Source organism: Pongo pygmaeus, chromosome 20 (genome assembly GCF_028885625.2).
Source record: "Pongo pygmaeus isolate AG05252 chromosome 20, NHGRI_mPonPyg2-v2.0_pri, whole genome shotgun sequence".
In the NCBI taxonomy this organism is placed as follows: Eukaryota; Metazoa; Chordata; class Mammalia; order Primates; family Hominidae; genus Pongo; species Pongo pygmaeus.
The window spans coordinates 47,495,690-47,521,002 of NC_072393.2; the positions used below are offsets into that span (position 1 = coordinate 47,495,690).

The 25,313-nt window shown below is 45.2% G+C and overlaps 1 protein-coding gene across 3 annotated transcripts; it reads right to left on the reverse strand.

The window, feature by feature from the left end:
• Positions 1-2,410: 2,410 nt before the first annotated feature.
• Positions 2,411-24,505, reverse strand: CEACAM7 (CEA cell adhesion molecule 7). Of its 3 annotated transcripts, XM_054464398.2 has the most exons (7): positions 24,337-24,400; positions 23,068-23,430; positions 19,993-20,271; positions 16,217-16,570; positions 13,153-13,431; positions 6,834-6,965; positions 2,518-3,958 (listed from the first exon to the last, which is right to left on the reverse strand). In XM_054464398.2, the coding sequence occupies exons 1-6, from the start codon at positions 24,398-24,400 to the stop codon at positions 6,874-6,876; spliced, it is 1,431 nt and encodes a 476-aa protein (XP_054320373.1). In that variant the 3' UTR covers positions 2,518-3,958; positions 6,834-6,873. The 3 variants fall into 3 exon arrangements, with proteins under 3 accessions (XP_054320375.1, XP_054320374.1, XP_054320373.1); XM_054464400.2 differs by lacking the exons at positions 13,153-13,431; positions 16,217-16,570 and having other exon boundaries at positions 2,411-3,958; positions 6,838-6,965; positions 24,337-24,505; XM_054464399.2 differs by lacking the exons at positions 13,153-13,431; positions 16,217-16,570 and having other exon boundaries at positions 2,411-3,978; positions 6,838-6,965; positions 24,337-24,505.
• Between the last annotated feature and the right edge of the window lie 808 nt (positions 24,506-25,313).

Sequence of the window (25,313 nt, forward strand, 5' to 3'; positions counted from 1 at the left end):
TCATTGCTCAAAGTCACCCACACTGGGTGTGTTTTATGACTGTTTCTGGATTTTGGAATATTCTCCCCTTTGTGACCATTCCAGGGACTCACCCTCCTCCTATTTCCTTCTCATTGCACTTTCTGTCCCCAGTGCACCCTTTTTATGGCCAGAGACGGCTGTATGACTAGATGACAATTCAGTGAAAGTTACTTGTTGTGAGGACTGACAGCCAGGCCCACCCTGCTTTTTCCCAGAAGAAACTGGAGGTTCATAAAAGCCAGCTTTAATGCAGGGCTGTGCAGGTGTGAGTGTGGTGTTAGGGAACAGGTGCAAAAGTGAAGAGTGAGACAGAAAAAAAATTCTGGCTGTTCATCAAATCCTGAAAGTAGAGGGAGCAAAAATTATTCTGGAAGGTGGATGTCATTCAGGAGACCTTGGAAGACCTAGAGTGTCCTCTGCACAAATGAAGTGGAGGATGGGGTTAAATTATGGAGTTGGATGACACTCATTACATGACTTCACTTCTCAGCCTCAGTTTTTTAAATCTGTAAAAATGGGGATGCTGACACTCAGGATTTTTTATGAGGACTGTAGCTACCTGAAAACCCCTTAGGACAGTGCCTGGTGCATAGTGAGTGCTGCATCAGTGTGAGCTATTATAGTTATGGAAATAGGCAAAGGTGCCACCCGGAGCATTCAGAGTGAGGAGGTGCCTTCCAGTCAGGGTCCTCGCAGGCAGCTGGAGATGAAGATGGTTACAGGGGCTTAAACTCCACAGTGGAAGGATTGCGGAGCAGTCCTGAGAAGGAATTCAGAAGCCAACAGGTATGGAAAGAGGCCAGTAGGACTGTCATTGCTCAAAGGCCACACACTGTGGGTGTGTTTTATGACTGTGACTGGCTTTGAAATCTTCTCCCCTTTGTGACCATTGCAGGGACTCGCCCTCTTCATATGTTTCTGGATTTGGAATCTTGAGCAATATTCATGACGTACAACATTCTGTGAAAAATACCTTTACCCAACAGCAGGAATAGCCAGAGTGGGTGTGGCTTCTGTCACAAATATTGTCTCCTAGGAGTCTAGGAATGTGTCCTAGGATCGAATGGTTTTGCTGAAAGCCAAGCCTAGAAATGGGCTTCAGGGGCGCCTTGTGAGTAGCATTTATGTTGCCAATGGAAAGCATTCATCTTTTTAAAGGAAAGTATTCATCTTAATGAAGAAATCCATCTTATGGTCTGGGTCAGTATTTTTTGCCTCTGTACTATCCTTATTTATAAATTGTAAAGAGAAAGACCGAAGAAGAGTGACATAAGGAAATGCAAGTATGAATTAACAGGGCAGAATTGGGACTAGTATGTGTAAATTAAGGGAAAGCATGTATATATTTTATGTGACCATAAAAAGGACTTCTTGTTGGCCAGCGTGGTGGCTCACGCCTGTAATCCCAGCACTTTGGGAGGCCGAGGTGGGCGGATCACGAGGTCAGGAAATCGAGACCATCCTGGCTAACACGGTGAAACCCCGTCTCTACTAAAAATATAAAAAATTAGCCGGGCGTGGTGGTGGGGCGCCTGTAGTCCCAGCTACTCAGGAGGCTGAGGCAAGAGAATGGCATGAACCTGGGAGGCGGAGCTTGCAGCGAGTGGAGATCGTGCCACTGCACTCCAGCCTGGGCGACAGAGCTAGACTCCATCTCAAAAAAAAAGGGACTTCCTGTTTTAAACAGACTTCTGTGTAAAAATAAAAATAATATCCACTGCCTTGAGTGGAGAGCAGACTGCTGGACCAAAACATTCCAGCAGAGTCGTGAGAGAACGGATTGTGTGGCTTCTTTGCTAAATAGTAGGTTAAACTGAGTAAGTTACTGAAGAGAAAGGAGATGAAGGAGAAGATGGGTGAGGGTGAGAGAATGTGAGATGGCAAAAGGAAAAGACTGAAAGAAAAGTTTACTAAGGGCTCATCAGGTACCAGGCTCTATGTCTAATGCCTTCCACATATTAACGTACCCATTCAAACTGTCATTTTCTGATGCAGTAAGAGTGACCCTTGTGCTGCAGATGAGAAGAGGATGAAGCAGGTGAAGTGAGTGGTCCAGAGTCATCCAGCCAGTTCATAGCAGAGCTAGTGTGTTTCACCTCGAAGTTTGTGCTCTTTGTGATTCAGACAGAAAAGTGAGACACAGAAGGAAGGCAAAGCAATTTTTGTTGTGGGTAAAATTTACAAAAGTTACCTGTATTAGGCAGAATAATGGCCTCCTAAAAATGTCCACATCCTAATCCCTGGAACCTGTGCATGCTACTTTATTTGGCAAAAAAAAAAAAAAAAAGACTTTGCAGGTGAGATGAAGTTAAGTTTCTTGAGACGCGAGGTTATTCTGGATAATCTGGGCGGGCTCAGTGTAGTCAGAAGGGTCCTTGTAAGTGAAAGAGGGAGGCAGAAGGGTCAGGGCGAGAATGATGCAGCCAGAGAGACTCCACTGGCCATCGCTGGCTGCAAACATGCATCAAAAGACAAAATTACAACAAATTCAGTTATAGATCCAATTGGCTTTTATTTGTGATTCATGAATCAGGGCAGTTTCCATTCTGCAAAATATAGTGATAGCTCCTACTGGGCAATACAACAGTAGAACAGTGGGTTTTGTAAAATGGGAATCCAGGAACAGAAGAATATAAATAAATTGATTTAAATAAACTGATTGGTTAATTTCAGAATACTTCATATTACTTTTTTCTAAGAGTTAAAGCAGAAAGGACTTTCTTACTATGCTGACTCAGACAGCCTAGACTCTCCTGTTTTTAGGAAAAATTTGTCTGTTCTGGGATCTACCTGCTTCCTCAATGTTTCAGTGTGAGTATGTGGCATTTAGCATGACTGGCTCCATTCTGGAGTCACCAGGCTGTCACCTAAATGACAGTTTGACTAAACATAAGGCATTAACACTACTGTCAGTTACCATCATTTTGAACTTCCATCATTCATAGGTTATGAGGTCCTCCTAATCATACATTTATTTGAGTTTTTGTCATTCCAGCCAAAGAGAGAATATTTGACATTTGATGAATGGCTGCATGCAAACATTTAAAGGTTTTAGAGAATACAGCACACCAGGGTAACTAATATTGTGACAATCAGGAGGATAACACCAAGAGTTTGGAGTATGATCCATAGGCAGAGATGCCATGAACCAAACCAAATAAAATAGAATAGATTAAAGAATGAGCCACATGAGAAGCCTACCCATTTTAACCAAGCAGCATATTTGTTAATTTTTGCAACTGAGTCTCTATAGTACCCGCTGTATTTATCCATGTGCAACAAGAAGTGTCAGCAACTGCACAAACTCCTCCCTGTTTAGCTAGTAGGGAGCAATTCTGTTATCTAGCATCCCATGTCTGGGTTAAATTAAAACAGGGAGTGAGAACAGGCGAGTCTAGAGGTCTAACTCTAAAAGGGACCACCGTGTATTTGAATAAACAGTTGTATTAGGGATGTTGTTAAAGTTAGCCACTGGGTGGAATAAAGGATCCCGTAGGTCAAAGATTTGGGTTTGACATGGTGACATGACACATCCAAAGCTCTGTCAAATTACCTGCACAAGGCGCTGATTGTGAAATTCTAGTTACAGCATTATCTTACCAAATTAAAGAGGCAGGCATGAGCAGGGAAAAATGGAGTGGGATAAGAGCCTTGTCACGATGAGGCTCGGGACATCTTGGGAAAAACTGTCCACAGCATGAAGTCATCAACTTCTTGTCCTGGTTGGCAATTTGAGTGTCTCTCATTATGGTGTTGAACATTTTCATGAGCTCTGAGTGGCCCACATCTCAGGCATGAGGGTTTTTCCTTGAAATTTACATTGAGTTGTCCATCTCCAGCTTATAGGTCTTCAGGAAGAGAGCAGGTCTTATACTTAGTGATTCCACAGGAGAAAATGGGATTGAAGGAGCTAGAAGAATTCAGGGTCCAGTCCAGTCTACAGGTGGATAATAAAAACTTGAAAACAAAATACAGGGCTACAATTTGATAACAGCTGTATTACAGTTTTTCTTCTGAACATAATTTTTCTCTATCTCTCCCTGTTTCTACCAAAGTTAATCAGAGTAAGACTAATCTGTTTACAAAATAGGTAGAGTCTCATCAAACTTGGCCTGATTCTTTATATAAGAAGTACAGCAAGAATAGCGACTGACCACATAGCATCTTTTTAAGTTTGCTTTGCTGGAAGGTTTGATAAGGAATCTCAGATTAAACTTTTAGAAACCTGTCAGCACTAGGACACCAAACCAAGGCTGACTTCAGACTTTGCCTGCAGTACCTCAGTACCTACGGGTTCATTCTATGTATATTTCCAAATATGACATCCCAGCCAAAGCCTTGGTAATATAACCAGTATTTTTAAATGTATCCTGTTATAAACAGAGCAGATTCTTATTGAACTTATGCAAATAACTATTGTCATAATAATGTGAACACCCATGAATAGTTGCCTGATTCTGGGACGGAAAATGTAGGGAGAAAAATTAATGTTTCAATTTTTGTTCACAAGTTGTATTTTACTAAGTTTCTGTAAGCTATAGATAGCTTAAAAGAAAAATGTTCCTTCAAATTTGGAAAACAAAACATTTAAAGAATCATCAAAACTTCCAACTAAAAATTCATAAAAACATTATCCTCATTAGTTCATCTAGTCCCATGAAATTAATTTTTTGTTCTGCTTGATCTTGGTTGGCAGTTTCATGAAAATATCTCTTCATTAAAGTTTTGGAAATCCTTAGCCCAATGGTATGATTCTAAAGTTATCAGAAACTTGAATTCAAGACAACTTGTCAGAGTCTTAGCCATAAATCTCCTTGGAAAAGGAGCAGTTTTGGACTGTAACCATTTCCAAATGCTTTTAGAGAAGAATCAAAACAACTGTCTGTGAATGACAAAGCCTTAAGATGGCAATGGTTAAAAACTCTGGGGACTGTTGTGGGGTGGGGGGAGTGGGGAGGGATAGCATTGGGAGATATACCTAATGCTAGAAGACGAGTTAGTGGGTGCAGCGCACCAGCATGGCACATGTATACATATGTAACTAACATGCACATTGCGCACATGTACCCTAAAACCTAAAGTATAATAATAATAAATAAATAAATAAATAAAAGAAACAAAATAAATAAAAATAAATAAAAATAAAAATAACCTAAAAAAATCTGATGAGACTTCAGATTTGATAGATTTGATGATAATGACACCACTCACAAATAAATTTGGTTATTTCTGTGGCATAAAACACTATGACTGATAAAATATTAGATTTCTAGAAATCTCATATAATTTTTGAAACATTCACATCAATAACATACCCGCAAATATAACTTAGAGAAGGTTTGGCATCACTTGTCATTTGACAGTGTTTTCCATATAATTTAACATATCAAATAAGGTGAATTTCCATCTCGCTTCTGTTTCTCAACTGGATTACTGAGTTCAGGGCATAGCCCATTAACAAATATGGCCAACAATGTATAAGCTTATGTATGTTGAAAAAGTTCCCCAGGTAATTTTGATACATACCCCTAGCTACAAACCATTGATTAAAGCCCAAGTCCTACTTATCAGAGCAGGGGTTCTGCATCCTGCTTGCACATTAGTAGCATGTGGGAAGGCTTAAATAATAACGCCTTGGTCCCACTCTAGACCATTAAATCAAAATGTATGAGTGGAGCCTAGAAGTCAGTTGTTCTTTTAAAAATTTCCCAGTGATTCCAGTGTGTAGCCATATTTCCCATTAGATTTCTCTTTCTTCTTGTGGAATTTATCTTTTTCTATTTTGGTATTACAATTATTTTTCATGTCTTATTTTTTGGAGACAGAGTCTTGCTCTGTTGCCTAGGTTGGAGTGCAGAGGCACAATCATAGCTCACTGCAACCTTGAACTCCTGGGCTCAGAGGATCCTCCCACCTCAGCTTCCCAAAGCACTGGGATGACAGTTGTGAGCCAATGCACCTGGCCTTTTGTCTTATCGTCTGTCTTAGGCTTTATGTTCCCTGGAGTAGGGACCTTGCCTTCTTCATTTCTGTATCTTTCATGAACACATGAATTGGTTATCAGGAAAAGATTCTCAGCCACGCTTAGGTTGTGTCCTGAGTCTCAGGTTCACATACTAATGCTACCGTCTTCGTCCTCCACAAGGTCAGAGGTCCCTTGTGATGAAGGATGTGGGTAACTCCAGTGCAGGTGGTGGAGGAAGGTTACCTTGTTTTTAGGCATAACATTGGAACTAAGAATTCTATGTGTATATGGGGTGGAGGGGCAGGGATGTATAGGAAGACAGATCTAATTAGGATGGAGAAATTATACTCAGGAGTAGTAGTAAAGGAAGTAAAAAGGATTTGTGAAGAGAAGAAATGTGAACTTATCTAATGGGCTAGAGTAGGCCCCTGCAGGTTCTTGAGTTGGTGATTTTAGGAAGGTAATGAAGTAGTCATATGCTAGGAAGCATTCAAAGACTAGAGACAAGAAGTCAAGCAGGACTTCAAGCAGTTGTTGAGGTTTATGGGAATGGAGAGAACAGCACAAGTGAAAGATGTTTTAAAAAGGACCAAGAAGCTTTCACAATGTATTGAATTGGGGAAACAAATGAACAGAGGCTGGGAGTAGTCATATCTAAGAGACAGTGGAGTACAGGAAGCATGAAGACCAGGGAAGAAGAGACCTGCAGGAATTAGTGCTGAGAAGCAGGAGTTCAGTGGGAGGAGGAGGAGATCTAGTCCCAGATACAGGTGAAGAAGTCCTTTCCCTCTCCCAAGCATGGCAGTCAGCCCTGCAGGAAATAGGATAAGAGGAAAGGTCATAATACCTGCCACTCTTCCTGAAATGCAGAAACTACACCAGGGCTGCTATATCAGAGCCATCCCAGCCAGTACTCCAATCATGATGCTGACAGCGGTCCCAGCTGAGAGGTCAGGAGAACTTGCTTGTACTGACTCATCTGTCATGGAAAGAAAAGAGAAGGAATGAAAGTGATCTTATTTTACAGGGGGGGTCCCCCAGGAACCAACTCTCAGCATGAAGTCGTTTCTATTTGTTCCTTTAAGGAATACATTATTTTTGTGGGAAGGTTGCTGGGAGATGATTAGCCAACTAAATTCTTGCAGGTTTTTCATCTCATCAGGTTTCCAGGTTGATGGCCAGTCTTCTGTCAGTTCCATCCTGACCTTCTTACACTCAAATATTTTTGAAAGCTTTGAAATTTGAGAAAGACTGATTGCTAATCTTTTTTTTATATACTTTAGGTTTTATGGTACATGTTGTATGTCATTAAAACTTCCCACTTTTTCGTGGTGGCATTTTTTTTCTTAGTGTCTCAGTTGTGGCAGTTAGTGCATTTTGAATTCACCACCTCCTTTGCACAGAGACCTCACTTCCCATGGGCTCCCAGCAGGTGTGTGAAAGCAAGTCAAGTTCTGCAAGACTCTGTTTTGCTCTGAAAGGTGATGGGCTTGAGGAATTCCCAACAGTCTTGCAGAAACTCTCTTCGAGCTGCACTGCAATCTAAAACTTTCTTTTTTTTCTCTTTCTCCTCCACAGGCATCACATCTGCATCATGATCTGAGGGCTCTCCCAGGCTCCTCCCCCTCCCACCCCACTTTCCCTCACAGGTGTTTTTCCCTCAAAATTATATTGCATGTCTAATCCCATCTTGGCTGCATCCCACTGAATGAAAACTAACATACTAGGCTTGAGACTTCGTATTTAACTCTGTTCTTTTCCCTCTCCCATATTAATCAGTAACCATGTCCCAGTGGATTTTTTGTGTAATGTCTGTTTCTCCCATGTATATATAATACCTTCTGCATCTGTTTCTTCTTTATTTCTGTTGCAATAATTTGGGCTTAATTTCTCATCAGTCATCAGTCAACTCAGACTGATGATTAATAATCACTAATATTAGCTACTGTTGAGGGGTGCTTCCTATGTGTCAGGCCCTGTGTTAAATTATTTACATGTATCTCATTTGAGCTGTAAAATAATACTGTCAGGTAGAAAATAGAGGTGGCTTAGAGTGGTGAAAAAACTTACCCAATGTCATACAGCTAGTGACAGGCAGATCTAGGATTTGACTCTAAGACTACCTGACTTCAAGGCTAATAATAATGGTAGCTTTAACAGCAGCTAACATTTATGAAACAGTTCCTCTGCATGTGGCATTTTGCTGAATGTTTCGTTGATTATTACATTAAATCTTCAAAACAGTACTGTGAAGCAGGCACTCTTATTGCAATTTTCAATTGTGGAAACTAAGGCTCAGAGAAGTTAAGAATCTTGTGAAAGAAATGTATAACTATAAATACATACATTTAAAAAGAAGAAAGATCTCAAATCAACAACCTGACTTTACAACTTAAGGATATAGGAGAAAAACAAATGAAACCCAAAGTTAGCTAATGAAGGAAATAATAAAGATTAGAGTGGGCTAGAAAAACAATAGAGAAAAGCAATGAAACCAAAAGGTGGTTCTTCAAAAAAGTTCAACAAAATTCACAACCTTTAATTAGATCTACTAAGAAAAAAAATAAGAAGATAGAAATTACTCAAATCAGAAATGAAAGTGATTACTACCAATTTTACAGAAATAGTAAGTGTTATGAGTATTATGAATAATTATATGCCAACAAGTTAGAGAACCTGGATGAAATAAATTCCTAGAAACATAAAACCTTCCAAATGGAACCATGAAGAAACAGAAAATCTGAATAGACTAATAGCTACTAGGGAGACTGAAACAATAAAAGCATTTGACAAAATTCAACATTCTATCATAGTAAACACACTCAGATTATAAATAGAAGGAAACTACCTCAAATATAATAAAGGCATTATCTGAAAAGCCCAACGCTAACATCATACTCCAGGGAAAAAGACTGAAAGCTCTCCCTCTAAGATAAAAACAAGACAAGAATGCCTAGTTTTGCCACTTCTATTCTATGTAGTATTGGAAGTTCTAGTAAGAGAAAGTAGGCAAGAAGAAAATAACATCCAAATCAGAAAGAAGTAAAATTAACTTTGTTTGCAGATGACAGGAACATACGTGTAGAAAACCCTAAAGATTAGAACAAAATTTTAGAACTAATAAACAGATTCAGTATAACTGCAGGATGCTAAATCAACATGGAAAAATCAGTTGAAATCAGCTGTATTTCTTTTTACTCTGTCTCTTTCTCTTTTTTTTTTTTTTTTTTTTTTTTGAGACGGAGTCTCATTTTATTGCCCAAGCTGAAGTGCAGTGGCACAATCTCGGCTCACTGCAACCTCTGCCTCCCCAGTTCAAATGATTCTCCTGCCTCTGCCTCCCAAGTAGTTGAAATTACAGGCAGGTGCCACCACACCTGGCTAATTTTTTTTATTATTATTTTTAGTACAGACAGGGTTTCACCATGTTGGTCAGGCTGGTCTCCAACTTGTGACCCCAAATGATCTGACCACCTCAGCCTCCCAAAGTGCTGGGATTACAGGTGTAAGCCATTGTGTCCAGCCAAAAAACAGTTGTATTCCTACGCACTTACAATGAACAATCCGAAAAGAAATTAAGAGAAAAATTGATTCACATTATCATCAAAAAGAATAAAGTTCTTAGGAATACACTTAACCAAGGAAGTGAAAAAATTGTAAGCCGAAAATTATAAAATGCTGCCAAAAGAAATTGAAGAATACATTAATAAATGGAAACAAATTCCATTTTCATAGATTGGAAGACCTAATATCATTAAGATGATAATATTAATGCAATCCCTACCAGAATCCCAGTGGCATATTTTGCAGAAATAGAAAAATCCTAAAATTCATATGGAGTCTCAGGACTCTAAATAACCAAACAATGTGAAAGAATGAAGATGGAGGACTCACACTTCCTGATTTCAGCATTTACTACAAAGCCACAGTAATAAACACAGTGTGGTACTGGCATAAAGGAATACAGAGAAACCAATGGAATAGAATAGAGAGCCCAGAAACAAATGCTTGCGTTTATGGTCAAATTATTTTTGACGAGGGTACCAAGACCATTCAATAGGCAAAGGATGGTCTTTTCAACAAATGATATTGGGATAGCTGGATATCCATGAACAAGAATGAGTTGAATCTTTACTTAACACCATAAAAAATTAACCCAAAATGGATCAAAGATTTAAATGTAAAAGATAAACCTATAAAACTCTTAGAAAACACAGGGGGAAAGCTTCATCACATTGGATTTCACAATGATTTCTTGGCTATGACACCCAAAGCACAGGCAACAAAAAAAAATAGACAAATTTGACTTCATAAAAAATAAGATCTTTTCTATATCAAAGGACATTATCAAGAAAGTGAAAAGGCAACCCATGGAATGGGAGAAAATATTTGCAAATCATATATCTGATAAGGGATTAATTCTCAGAATATATAAAGAACTAATATAACTCAACAGCAAAAACCCAAAAACCCAATTTAAAAATGGGCAAAAGACTAAAACAGAGATTTCTCCAAGGAAGATATAAAAATGGCCAATAAGCACATGCAAAGATGCTCAACATCACTAATACTTAGAGATATGTAAATCAGAACCACAGTGATACACCACCACATACATCTTAGGATGGCTTTGATTTAAAGAAAGAAAAGAAAACACAAAACATGTATTTTGAGGAGGTGGGAAAATTGAAACTCTTGTGCATTGCTGGTGGGAGTGTGAAATGGTGCAGCCACAGTGGAAAATGGTACAGCCGTTTCTCAAAAAAATTAAGCAAAGCATTACCATTTGATGCAGCAATTCCACTTCTGGTCATATGCCCAAAAAAACGGAAAGTAGGGATTTGAAAAGATGCTTATACACCCATGTTGATAGTAGCATTACTCACAATAGCCAAAATGTGCAAACAGCTCAAAAGTCCACTGAACGATAAGTCAAGAGGCAAAATGAAATATATCCACACAATGGAAACTCATTCACTCTTAACAGGTAATAAAATAAAATAAAATGCCAAGCATTTACAAAGTCATGAGACTCAAATTCTGATACATACTACAACATGAATGAACCTTAAAGACATTATGCTAAGTGAAATGTGGCCAGACACAAAAGGACAAATTTTGTATGAGTCTGTTGATGTGAGGTACTTATTAATAAAATAGTCAATTACAGACAGAAAGAAAGTAGAATGATGGCTACCAGGGATTAGGGTTAGAAGGAGTGGAGAGTTACTGTTTATTGAGTGCAGAGGTTTAGCATGCTAAGTTGAAAAATTTCGGGAAATGGATAGCGGTGATGGTTGCACAACAGTATAAATATAATGGATATCACTAAACCATACTTTTTTTGGAGACAGGGTCTCACTCTGTCACCGAGGCTGGAATTCAGTGGCGCAATCAAGGCTCACTGGAGCCTCGACATTCTGGGCTGAAGTGGTCCTCCCACCTCAGCCCACCAAGTAGTTGGAACTACCGGCCATGTGCCACCATGTTTCGCTAATTTTTTGGGAAGACAGGGTTTCACCATGTTGTGCAGGCTGGTATTGAACTCCTGAGCTCAAGCGAGCCACCCACCTCAACCTCTCAAAGTGCTGGAATTACAGACATCAGCCACCGCGCCCAGCCCTAAACCGTACATGTAAAATGGCTAATATGGTAAATTTCAGGTTATGAGTGCTTAACCTTTATGAATATATAGTGGCTGGTACTCTTACCCTCACTATAAATACACACTTTGTGGCCCTGCCCCTTCCCTCCCTTGCAGAACCCCGGTGGCTGAATCTCCCTATTTCTCCAAACGTTCATCCCTAGCTGTGCTCTGTGCTGTGTCCACAGCGTCATGCAGCCGGTGACTTCAGAGCCAGGCCACAGTTCAAGAGTCTGCCCCGGGGCTCCCTCTCTTCCCGATTCCCTGAAGCCTGACCCAGGAGAGGCTCTGCCGTTGATTGACAGCTCAATTTAGCCAGATTCAGGACAGGTCACCCAAGCACCTTCTCCACACACCCAGGTCCCACCCCAGGTGGAGTCAGGGCAGGGCCAGTCACCAGGTGAGCCAGGAGCAGAACAGGGAGCAGAGTCTGAGCTGCTCCTCCCTCGTCCAAGGGGCTTCCTCCTCTCATCTGGGGAAAAAGTGTGAGATGTTTCAAAGCCTCCTTCTTCCTTGTAGCCCACGAATTAGGCAAAAGAACACAAAGAGGTGACAAAAAGGGATGTATTGATGACCGAGAGAACCCTTAAGGACCATTCCTGCTTTCCCCTCTGTGAAGCTCCTTCTACTACATGGGGCTTTGGGGCTGAGGGAGCCCCCTCCCCACATTCCAGGCTGGATCCATAATCAGCCATGACAAATTACTGAAGCACAGGGAGGAGGGTCTGCAGAGACAGAGTGAGAGGGTTTAGGGGGGAGAATTTGGGATCTGCTTGTGCCCATGGGACACAGGCTGGAAAAGAAAAGTTTTTTCAGCTCTTCCTTAACACCAGAGAGCCCCACCTCAAATATGATGCCAACGGTCCAGGGATCCATGTACCACAGACTGTGATCATCTTGACTGTGGTACTATTGCGGCCAGTGGCCAATTAGTGGGCATGGCAGGTATAGGATACACTATTCTTTGCAGTGCTTTGGGGATAAAGAAGCTCTTGCATGTGTTGCAGCTTTCCATTACTCAGCCAAAAATACGGAGTGGGTGGGTTAGAGGCCGCATGGATGAAGAGTCTAAGGTTTGCTCCTAACTTGTAAGATATGTCTTGGGTAGAAGGGATGTCCAAGCCACCCGGAGCAAAGAGAATAAAGCCGTAAGTGATGTCCTCAGAGGGAAGCGGAAGCTCCTGGTCTGTGGAAGGGCCACAGTGTCCCTCTTACCCAAATCACAATCCTGAAGTCCCAACCAAACCCTGATTGTGTTCACTGAGCCAGAGCCTGAGACATTCACCTGTTTCTCCCATCACAGGCTGTGGACCCTGAGCCTCCCAGGACAGGAGCAGCCCCTCCTCTCATATTCTTGGTTAAGGCTGGGTCTGCCCAGGTTTGCTTGGGGCAGAAAGTCATGGCCAGCCAGGGTGTCTAGAGGTGAGGGTCTGTGTACTTGGAACTGAGAGGCACCCAGTGGCCTCTGCCTGCGTGGATTTGGGCTGGCAGCCTGGGCCACAGAGGAACAGAAGATACTCACAGCGGACATTCAGGGTGACTGGGTCACTGCGGCTGGCACCCACTGGGTTCTGTATTTCACATTCATAGGGTCCTCTGTCATTCTTTGTGACGTTGAGTAGAATGAGGGTCCTGTTGTCAGTGGAGAGCAGCAGCCTGGGACTGACCAGGGGGCTCTGATTGTTTACCCACCACAGGTAGGTTATGTTCTGAGTCTCAGGTTGACAGGTTAAAACCACAATATCCTCGTTCTCCACCGGATTGAAGTTGTTGCTGGTGATGGAGGGCTTGGGTGGCTCCGCTGTGCAGATAAGAGAGAGAAGATTGCGCTGTGTGGCACCCTTGGTTCCCCCACGGGCATCTTTCAGAGTTGGCATCTCCCACCTCTAAGCCCACTCAAGTCTTTAAAAGCCCACAGAAGGTGTGTGTATCACAAGACAGGTGCACAATGATCTGAGAGCTCAGACACTGTGAGGCTGCCTGATTTGTATTACAGAAGCACAGACTTTCTCAAGTGTAAATTGTGCAGCAGCATTGGCTCATGGACAGACCCAGGACCATCAGTCACAGCCCCTGGTGCCTCTCCTGGTCCCTTCCTGATGGCTGCCTACCTGGCCCTTTGGGGTCTTCACCTCAAATGGGCAGGAGCTGAGTTCCTACCAGCTGAACACTCCTACACCACCCAGCCAAGGGGTGATTCTCTGAGCCTTTATTTTTTCAAGGATATCCCAGAGATGGGTGATGATAACAATAGGTGTTTGAGCAGACATAGCAGAGGAGACCAGGAAAAAGTCTAGAGGTGAGTTTAGTACTCAGACTGCAGGGCTTCCAGGTGGGGCAGCTCTGCCCGGGTGTTTGATGGTGACTGACAAGAGCTAGTGACCGCCAGGAAAGTGCAGCAGAGTCCAGAAGAAGATAGAGAAAGGGTGAGTGAGACAAGCAGGGGCTGGCTGAAAATCTGAGGATTCTCAATGCCATAACAAGAACAATGAAGGCGAATTAGGAGAAGAGATGTGTGTTATGTTAGGAAATTTACAAAGAGCTCCCTGTCCCCAGCTCCTGTGCAGTCAGCAAAACAGAGGAAAGCCCAGCACAGGCATGAGAAATGCTTTCTTCCTTTTCTCTCGACCTAAGGAAACACAACTAGAGTTTGATCAAATTCATCTAAACTAGGCAGAGTCTAAGTGAGACCCCAGTGGCTGGTGCAGTTCCCATTCCAAGGGACCCCACATTATGACAATGGTGTCATCATGAGGACACAGGTGTATGTGGAATGGACAGCAAACCCATCAGACAGCACCCACCTGGCCCGCTGCACCTGGAGGAGGTCCCAGGAATGACTGGAGGACCTGAGCCCCACAGCAAGACAAGGATGGAGTTGGTAGTAAAATGGGTGGAATGAACCCATGGGCTTTGGGGACTGCACATCTGTCCTGCCTCGGGCCCCTTGGTGAGTCAGTGTAGAGAGCAGATAGAGGAGTTGCTCATCCCTGTCCCATGGCCAAGCATTTACACAGTCATGAGACTCAACACCTGGATGACTTCTTTTTTTTTTAAGATCCAGGGATCTTGCTATGTTGCCCAGGCTGGTCTTGAACTCCTGAGCTCAAGACACCCTCCTGTCTCAGTCTCCCACTGGGGTGGCTTTAGGGGCAGAGGATGAGAGGGGTGGAACATGGATCTCAGCCCCTTGGAGGGACAGGGAACAGGTGCCAGAGCCTCCTAGGATCCTGCATCAGGTTCCAGTCTCTGAAGAGATTATGGATCATTCATTCCTTCATTCATTCCCTCCCTCCTTCATGACAGAACTACTGAGCGAGTGTGTGTCTCACATTGGGCCCTGGCTTGTGCAGGGTGTGAGTGGGGAGAGAAAGCAAAGTCCTCTCCTTTATCCTCCTGTGGGAGTGACACCAACACATCAGGAAACACAGGATTTCAGGTCCAGTGAGGGTAGGAATGTGAATCTAAGGGAGAGGCCTGGACATTCCCAGCACTGACTGATAGTTGAGGCAAGAGATTCATTTCTAGGTAAAAACTAATTCTGCATTTGTTCCTCACTCCCTAGACCAGAATCTCCCACTTCTGGCTTGGATGCCTAGGAAGCAAGCTCTGTGGCTCCAAAGACCTGGGGACTCTGATGTGACTGTCCAGTCCATGAGACACTGCCTCAGTGGCTGTATTTCCTTCTGCCTCAGTTTCCTTTAACAAAATGAGATAAAGCATAAATGGTCTCTGGCTTGCCTTGTTGTCTGTGAATTCACCTTAAAATAATCACAATTACCTGCACGAGAGCCCAGTGTAGAAGAGCTGCCCAAACAAGCAGGATCTCTGATTGTTTGCCTCCAGGAGTGGGTTATTTGGACCTGATTCCTGGTGTACAAAGAACTTACAGCAGAATCTTTCTTCTCTTTCTCCCCTAAGGACACTGACTCCGCTAGGACCTCTCTTAAGTTCCTCATCCAGGGGGACTGAGGTCCTAGTAATCCTGTTCATCTGTCCTCTCCAGGCTGAGTCTCAGGTAAAGGATGAGGCTCTGTCCTTGCCCAGATGAGGCCCTGGGGGTGACCAGGCTGGTGACCAGCTTCATGAGCCATGATCCTCAAAGAGCTCAAATCCTTGCTCTCAGTCAGTTCAGCCCAGGAAGCCACAACCCAGCCCTGACACAGGTTCCTTAGGGTCACCTGGAGTCAAGGGCCCTGGGACAGGGATCTGGGACTTGTCCTTCCAGGGCTGAGCTTCTCTGTGAGGATTCCAGGGGACCCCTCAGGCCAGGCTCTGACCCAGTTCCCCAGGGTCTTTTTCAGGGGGAGGGCACAGAATCTTGGCTGAGACTGATCTCCCCCTGCTGAGTCCCCCCCATCAGACTGTCCTTCCTCTGCAGCAAGTATCTGCAAGGTCTGGATGCAGAAAAGGGATTCTGATCTGTAGAAGTTTGTCTCCCCCATGTGTGTCCTTCACTAAATGCCCAAACTCCAACACTGGATAAAATGTAGATGGGGACACAGGCACAACCCAGGCCTGAAAATCCCGTGTGTATGAAGTAGAACTGACCCCCAGCACCCAGAAGTCATGGAGGAATCACTCACAGAATACGTAGAATTGGCTGGTTACTTCTTCATTCACAAGATCTTTGTTTATAACGTGTAGGGTATAGATTCCTGCATCATTGTAGGTGACGTTCTGGATCAGGAGGGATCCATTGGGGTATATTGTCTCTCGACCGTTGTGTGCGGGCCCTGGGGCATTTTCTTGACTCATATTTTTTACATATCCTATAATTCGATAGTTGGCATGCACCGTTTCCCCTTTGTACCAGTTGTAGCCATAAAGATTCTGGGACTCATTATGGACTAGTAGAAGGACCTCCTTCCCTTCTGCGACATTGAACGGCACGACTTCAATAGTGGTCTGGGCACTGGTGGGCAGGTTCTCGGTTGAGGCTAGGAGGGGGAGAGAGCATCAGTCAATATTGGGACCTACGTATTGGGGTGGAAAGATGGGGCCTTGGATCCTGAGTAGGTCTCTTCAACCACCCCCATTTGAAGTAAGTGTGTGTGTGTGTGTGTGTCCTACTGGGTCAATGTCAGCAGCATGACCCCCATTCCTTCAGCGCCTCTGACCTTCACATTTCCCTGTTCAGAATCCTCTTCCCCAGGGATGTGCAGGATCTGCAGGGCTCCCTCCACACTGCAAGACCTGCTTGCGCTTATGGTCAAATTATTTTTGACAAGGGTACCAAGACCATTCAATAGGGAAAGGATGGTCTTTTCAACAAACAATATTGGGACAGCTGGATATCCGTGAACAAGAATGAGTTGAATCTTTACTTAACACCGTAAAAAATCAACCCAAAATGGATCAAACGTTTAAATGTAAGAGATAAACCTATAAAACTCTTAGAGGAAAACATAGGGGGAAAGCTTCATCACATTGGATTTCACAATGATTTCTTGGCTATGACACCCAAAGCACAGCCAACAAAAAAAATAGACAAATTTGACTTCAAAAAAGTAAGATATTTTCTACATCAAAGGACATTATCAAGAAAGTGAAAAGGCAACCCATGGAATGGGAGAAAATATTTGCAAGTCATATATCTGATAAGGGATTAATTCTCAGAATATATAAAGAACTAATATAACTCAACAGCAAAAACCCAAAAACCCAATTTAAAAATGGGCAAAGGACTAAAACAGAGATTTCTCCAAGGAAGATATAAAAATGGCCAATAAGCACATGCAAAGATGCTCAACATCACTAATACTTAGCGATTTGTAAATCAGAACCACAGTGATACACCACTACACACATCTTAGGATGGCTTTGATTTAAAGAAAGAAAAGAAAACACAAAACATGTATTTTGAGGAGGTGGGAAAATTGAAACTCTTGTGCATTGCCGGTGGGAGTGTGAAATGGTGCAGCCACAGTGGAAAATGGTACAGCCGTTTCTCAAAAAAATTAAGCAAAGCATTACCATTTGATGCAGCAATTCCACTTCTGGTCATATGCCCAAAAAAACGGAAAGTAGGGATTTGAAAAGATGCTTATACACCCATGTTGATAGTAGCATTACTCACAATAGCCAAAATGTGCAAACAGCTCAAAAGTCCACTGAACGATAAGTCAAGTGACAAAATGAAATATATCCACACAATGGAAACTCATTCAATCTTAACAGGTAATAAAATAAAATAAAATGCCAAGCATTTACACAGTCATGAGACTCAAATTCTGATACATACTACAACATGAATGAACCTTAAAGACATTATGCTAAGTGAAATGTGGCCAGACACAAAAGGACAAATTTTGTATGAGTCTGTTGATGTGAGGTACTTATTAATAAAATAGTCAATTACAGACAGAAAGAAAGTAGAATGATGGCTACCAGGGATTAGGGTTAGAAGGAGTGGAGAGTTACTGTTTATTGAGTGCAGAGGTTTAGCATGCTAAGTTGAAAAATTTCGGGAAATGGATAGCGGTGATGGTTGCACAACAGTATAAATATAATGGATATCACTAAACCATACTTTTTTTGGAGACAGGGTCTCACTCTGTCACCGAGGCTGGAATTCAGTGGCGCAATCAAGGCTCACTGGAGCCTTGACATTCTGGGCTGAAGTGGTCCTCCCACCTCAGCCCACCAAGTAGTTGGAACTACCGGCCATGTGCCACCATGTTTCGCTAATTTTTTGGGAAGACAGGGTTTCACCATGTTGTGCAGGCTGGTATTGAACTCCTGAGCTCAAGCGAGCCACCCACCTCAACCTCTCAAAGTGCTGGAATTACAGACATCAGCCACCGCGCCCAGACCTAAACCATACATGTAAAATGGCTAATATGGTAAATTTCAGGTTATGAGTGCTTAACCTTTATGAATATATAGTGGCTGGTACTCTTACCCTCACTATAAATACACACTTTGTGGCCCTGCCCCTTCCCTCCCTTGCAGAACCCCGGTGGCTGAATCTCCCTATTTCTCCAAACGTTCATCCCTAGCTGTGCTCTGTGCTGTGTCCACAGCGTCATGCAGCCGGTGACTTCAGAGCCAGGCCACAGTTCAAGAGTCTGCCCCGGGGCTCCCTCTCTTCCCGATTCCCTGAAGCCTGACCCAGGAGAGGCTCTGCCATTGATTGACAGCTCAATTTAGCCAGATTCAGGACAGGTCACCCAAGCACCTTCTCCACACACCCAGGTCCCACCCCAGGTGGAGTCAGGGCAGGGCCAGTCACCAGGTGAGCCAGGAGCAGAACAGGGAGCAGAGTCTGAGCTGCTCCTCCCTCGTCCAAGGGGCTTCCTCCTCTCATCTGGGGAAAAAGTGTGAGATGTTTCAAAGCCTCCTTCTTCCTTGTAGCCCATGAATTAGGCAAAAGAACACAAAGAGGTGACACAAAGGGATGTATTGATGACCGAGAGAACCCTTAAGGACCATTCCTGCTTTCCCCTCTGTGAAGCTCCTTCTACTACATGGGGCTTTGGGGCTGAGGGAGCCCCCTCCCCACATTCCAGGCTGGATCCATAATCAGCCATGACAAATTACTGAAGCACAGGGAGGAGGGTCTGCAGAGACAGAGTGAGAGGGTTCAGGGGGGAGAATTTGGGATCTGCTTGTGCCCATGGGACACAGGCTGGAAAAGAAAAGTTTTTTCAGCTCTTCCTTAACACCAGAGAGCCCCCACCTCAAAATATGATGTCAACGGTCCAGGGATCCATGTACCACAGACTGTGATCATCTTGACTGTGGTACTATTGCGGCCAGTGGCCAATTAGTGGGCATGGCAGGTATAGGATACACTATTCTTTGCAGTGCTTTGGGGATAAAGAAGCTCTTGCATGTGTTGCAGCTTTCCATCACTCAGCCAAAAATACGGAGCGGGTGGGTTGGAGGTGGCATGGATGAAGAGTCTAAGGTTTGCTCCTAACTCATAAGATATGTCTGGGGTGGAAGGGGTGTCTAAGCCACCCGGGGCAAAGAGAATAAAGCCGTAAGTGATGTCCTCAGAGGGAAGCAGAAGCTCCTGGTCTGTGGAAGGGCCACAGTGTCCCTCTTACCCAAATCACAATCCTGAAGTCCCAACCAAACCCTGATTGTGTTCACTGAGCCAGAGCCTGAGACATTCACCTGTTTCTCCCATCACAGGCTGTGGACCCTGAGCCTCCCAGGACAGGAGCAGCCCCTGCTCTCATATTCTTGGTCAAGGCTTGGGTCTGTCCAGGTTTGCTTGGGGCAGAAAGTCATGGCCAGCCTGGGTGTCTAGAGATGAGGGTCTGTGTACTTGGAACTGAGAGGCACTCAGTGGCCTCTGGCTGCGTGGATTTGGGCTGGCAGCCTGGGCCACAGAGGAACAGAAGATACTCACAGCGGACATTCAGGGTGACTGGGTCACTGCGGCTGGCACCCACTGGGTTCTGTATTTCACATTCATAGGGTCCTATGTCATTCTTTGTGACGTTGAGTAGACTGAGGGTCCTGTTGTCAGTGGAGAGCAGCAGCCTGGGACTGACCAGGGGGCTCTGATTGTTTACCCACCACAGGTAGGTTGTGTTCTGAGTCTCAGGTTGACAGGTTAAAACCACAGTATCCTCGTTCTCCACCGGATTGAAGTTGTTGCTGGTGATGGAGGGCTTGGGTGGCTCCGCTGTGCAGATAAGAGAGAGAAGATTGTGCTGTGTGGCACCCTTGGTTCCCCCACGGGCATCTTTCAATCAGAGTTGGCATCTCCCACCTCTAAGCCCACTCAAGTCTTTAAAAGCCCACAGAAGGTGTGTGTATCACAAGACAGGTGCACAATGATCTGAGAGCTCAGACACTGTGAGGCTGCCTGATTTGTATTACAGAAGCACAGACTTTCTCAAGTGTAAATTGTGCAGCAGCATTGGCTCATGGACAGACCCAGGACCATCAGTCACAGCCCCTGGTGCCTCTCCTGGTCCTTTCCTGATGGCTGCCTACCTGGCCCTTTGGGGTCCTCACCTCGAATGGGCAGGAGCTGAGTTCCTTCCAGCTGAACATTCCTACATCACCCAGCCAAGGGGTGTTTCTCTGAGCCTTTATTTTTTCAAGGATATCCCAGAGATGGGTGATGATAACAATAGGTGTTTGAGCAGACATAGCAGAGGAGACCAGGAAAAAGTCTAGAGGTGAGTTTAGTACTCAGACTGCAGGGCCTCCAGGTGGGGCAGCTCTGCCCGGGTGTTTGATGGTGACTGACAAGAGCTAGTGACCGCCAGGAAAGTACAGCAGAGTCCAGAAGAAGACAGAGAAAGGGTGAGTGAGAAAAGCAGGGGCTGGCTGAAAATCTGAGGATTCTCAATGCCATAACAAGAACAATGAAGGCAAATTGGGAGAAGAGATGTGTGTTATGTTAGGAAATTTACAAAGAGCTCCCTGTCCCCAGCTCCTGTGCAGAGTCAGCAAAACGGAGGAAAGCCCAACACAGGCATGAGAAATGCTTTCTTCCTTTTCTCTCGACCTAAGGAAACACAACTAGAGTTTGATCAAATTCATCTAAACTAGGCAGAGTCTAAGTGAGACCCCAGTGGCTGGTGCAGTTCCCATTCCAAGGGACCCCACATTATGACAATGGTGTCATCATGAGGACACAGGTGTATGTGGAATGGACAGCAAACCCATCAGACAGCACCCACCTGGCCCACTGCACCTGGAGGAGGTCCCAGGAATGACTGGAGGACCTGAGCCCCACAGCAAGAAGAGGATGGAGTTGGTAGTAAAATGGGTGGAATGAACCCATGGGCTTTGAGGACTGCACACCTGTCCTGCCTCGGGCCCCCTGGTGAGTCAGTGTAGAGAGCAGATAGAGGAGTTGCTCGTCCCTGTCCCATGGCCAAGCATTTACATAGTCATGAGACTCAACACCTGGATGACTTCTTTTTTTTTTAAGATCCAGGGATCTTGCTATGTTGCCCAGGCTGGTCTTGAACTCCTGAGCTCAAGACACCCTCCTGTCTCAGTCTCCCACTGGGGTGGCTTTAGGGGCAGGGGATGAGAGGGGTGGAACATGGATCTCAGCCCCTTGGAGGGACAGGGAACAGGTGCCAGAGCCTCCTAGGATCCTGCATCAGGTTCCAGTCTCTGAAGAGATTATGGATCATTCATTCCTTCATTCATTCCCTCCCTCCTTCATGACAGAACTACTGAGCAAGTGTTTGTCTCACATTGGGCCCTGGCTTGTGCAGGGTGTGAGCCGGCAGAGAAAGCAGAGTCCTCTCCTTTATCCTCCTGTGGGAGTGACACCAACACATCAGGAAACACAGGATTTCAGGTCCAGTGAGGGTAGGAGTGTGAATCTAAGGGAGAGGCCCGGACATTCCCAGCACTGACTCTGATAGTTGAGGCAGGAGATTCAGTTCTAAGTAAAAACTAATTCTGCATTTGTTCCTCACTCCCTAGACCAGAATCTCCCACTTCTGGCTTGGATGCCTAGGAAGCAAGCTCTGTGGCTCCAAAGACCTGGGGACTCTGATGTGACTGTCTGGTCCGTGAGACACTGCCTCAGTGGCTGTATTTCCTTCTGCCTCAGTTTCCTTTAACAAAATGAGATAAAGCATAAATGGTCTCTGGCCTGCCTTGTTGTCTGTGAATTCACCTTAAAATAATCACAATTACCTGGATGAGAGCCCAGTGTAGAAGAGCTGCCCAAACAAGCAGGATCTCTGATTGTTTGCCTCCAGGAGTGGGTTATTTGGACCTGATTCTTGGTGTACAAAGAGCTTACAGCAGAATCTTTCTTCTTCTCTTTCTCCCCTAAGGACACTGACTCTGCTAGGACCTCTCTTAAGTTCCTCATCCAGGGGGGCTGAGGTCCTAGTAATCCTGTTCATCTGTCCTCTCCAGGCTGAGTCTCAGGTAAAGGATGAGGCTCTGTCCTTGCCCAGATGAGGCCCTGGGGGTGACCAGGCTGGTGACCAGCTTCATGAGCCATGATCCTCAAAGAGCTCAAATCCTTGCTCTCAGTCAGTTCAGCCCAGGAAGCCACAACCCAGCCCTGACACAGGTTCCTTAGGGTCACCTGGAGTCAAGGGCCCTGGGACAGGGATCTGGGACTTGTGCTTCCAGGGCTGAGCTTCTCTGTGAGGATTCCAGGGGACCCCTCAGGCCAGGCTCTGACCCAGTTCCCCAGGGTCTTTTTCAGGGGGAGGGCACAGAATCTTGGCTGAGACTGATCTCCCCCTGCTGAGTCCCCCCCATCAGACTGTCCTTCCTCTGCAGCAAGTATCTGCAAGGTCTGGATGCAGAAAAGGGATTCTGATCTGTAGAAGTTTGTCTCCCCTATGTGTGTCCTTCACTAAATGTCCAAACCCTGACACAGGATAAAGTGTAGATGGAGACACAGGCACAACCCAGGCCTGACAATCCCATGTGTATGAAGTAGAACTGACCCCCAGCACCCAGAAGTCATGGAGGAATCACTCACAGAATACGTAGAATTGGCTGGTTACTTCTTCACTCTTAAGATTTTCTTTTATAACTTGTAGGGTATAGATTCCTGCGTCATTGTGGGTGACGTTCTGGATCAGGAGGGATCCATTGGGGTATATTGTCTCTCGACCGTTGTGTGCAGGCCCTGGGGCATTTTCTTGACTCATATTTTGTACATATCCTATAATTCGATAGTTGGCATGCACCGTTTCCCCTTTGTACCAGTTGTAGCCATAAAGATTCTGGGACTCATTATGGACTAGTAGAAGGACCTCCTTCCCTTCTGCGACATTGAACGGCACGACTTCAATAGTGGTCTGGGCACTGGTTGGCAGGTTCCAGAAGGTTAAAAGTGAGGCTAGGAGGGGGAGAGAGCATCAGTCACTATTGGGACCTATGTATTGTGGTGGAAAGGTGGGGCCCTGGATCCTGAGCTGGTCTCTTCACCCATCCCCATCTTGAAGTAAGTGTGTGTGTGTGCGTGTGTGTGTGTGTGTGTGTGTATGTCCTACTGGATCAATGTCAGCAGCATGACCCCTATTTCTTCAGCACCTCTGACCTTACATTTCCCTGTTTAGAATCCTCTTCCCCGGGGATCTGCAGGGCTCCCTCCATGCTGCAGGACCTGCTCACATCAGGGCATCCTTGGGAGACCCTTTCCCTGACACCTTCTCTAGAGGCCCTGGGTGTTCCGTTTCTGACCTTTCCCTGCTCTATTCCCTTTAGAGCTCTTGTCAACACCTGACTTCACATTCTAGATCTCTTTGCCTGTCTGTCTTCTGCCCCATGAGAGTGTGAGCTCTGTGAGGGCAGGGACTTGTGTGATCTGGATTGCACCCCAGTGCCTGGAACAGGCTGCAGGCTCCAGTAGATGAGTTCATGAGAGTTCCCAGGGCACTCCCTCCACATCCTGGGGTTTATTTTCCAATGTCTGAGGTTGGTGCCTAGGGACAATGTTTTATGCCCTGGTTATGTTTTTATTTGAAGTGTCACATGATATAGTTATTATTATCATATTTCAAAATGTAGCAGCTAGTGATGATTAACCAGGAAAAGAGAACATGTGAGATTTTCTTGACCCTTTCCAATTCCAGTTCAATGTGATTTTCCTGTTCTGGTTTCCTGTCCCTGTCTGGTGTCCTCTCCCATATTCAAGCTTCAACAGAAGCCCTTTGTCCCCTCTCAGAGCCCTGTCCTCCCAAGGAGACCCCAACCAGTCTCTCTGGCCCTCTTCCCACCCACTCCCAGGAAGTCCTCCCCTCACCTGTGAGCAGGAGCCCCTGCCAGGGGATGCACACTCTGTATGGACAGGCTGAAGGGGACCCCATGGTCTCTGCTGCCTGCTTGTCCTCTGTGGAGAAGAGCTTGGGCTCCAGGAACTCTCTTGTCAGGGCTGCTGTGACTGTCATCTCTGCTGTCCTTCCTACCTCTGTGCTGAGCCTCCTCCCAGGGCAGGAGCACTTTCCAAGATCACATGGTCCAGGGGTGGGGTCCCTGCTCAGGAGTCCTCTGTCCCCTCCCTTCTCATTCCTGCCTCTTTTGTCCCTCTTCCTCTTTCCCTTTTGTCTATATTCAGTTCCCAATACAAAGCTTTGTGTAGCAAGGCTGATGGACCCCTGTCCCCTGGGAGGACAACCAACCTTTCCCAGTGCTGACCTATGCTGTGTTCTGGCCTTGGGTCTGTCACACCAGGGGTATTATTTCCCTTGTGACAGAGAAACCCAGCTGGGCCTTGGGTTTCTGCTGGGATGTTGCCCAGCAGGAAGGTGACAGAGGTGGTTCTGGGGGATAGAAAGGGGCTCACTGGGGGATGACTGGGGAGGGACCAGCCCTCTGTCTCCAGTGTCACCAGCCTGGCCGCTGACCCAGGCACAGAAACCAAGGCCCAGGGGTCTCAGGAGGAGCTACAGCTCCTGGGTGTGGAGGGAGGTGTCTGGTGTGTCCTGGGAAGAGAGAGCTGTGGTGGAGGGAGGTGTGTGGCTCTGAGCTCTGCTGTCCTTGGGGAAGGCTTCAAGGAAACCCTCCCTCTCCCTGTCTTTTGGATGAGCTGTGGCTCAGGTCCTTTCCCTGTTCTACCTGACCTGGAAGCCTCTGTCTGGCTGCCGGCCCGGTGGTCACCCCGCCTTCCCCATGGGTGGTGCCAGGAGGGAATGGGGAGCTGCACAGAAACCCCTGGCAGAGCGGGGTCCTCAGAGACCCCAGGAAGGAAGAGGTGGGACACAGCAGGAACGCGGGAGAGAC

What these genes read in the sequence shown, in the direction of transcription:
- CEACAM7 (XM_054464398.2), bottom strand. Translation starts at nt 24,400, where the DNA reads ATGGGGTCCCCTTCAGCCTGTCCATACAGAGTGTGCATCCCCTGGCAG. An exon ending in GCAGGGGCTCCTGCTCACAG is followed by an intron (nt 23,431 to 24,336) that starts GTGAGGGGAGGA and finishes TCCCCCTCCTAG; the next exon opens with CCTCACTTTTAACCTTCTGG. An exon ending in AGTCACCCTGAATGTCCGCT is followed by an intron (nt 16,571 to 19,992) that starts GTGAGTATCTTC and finishes TCCCCCTCCTAG; the next exon opens with CCTCAACCGAGAACCTGCCC.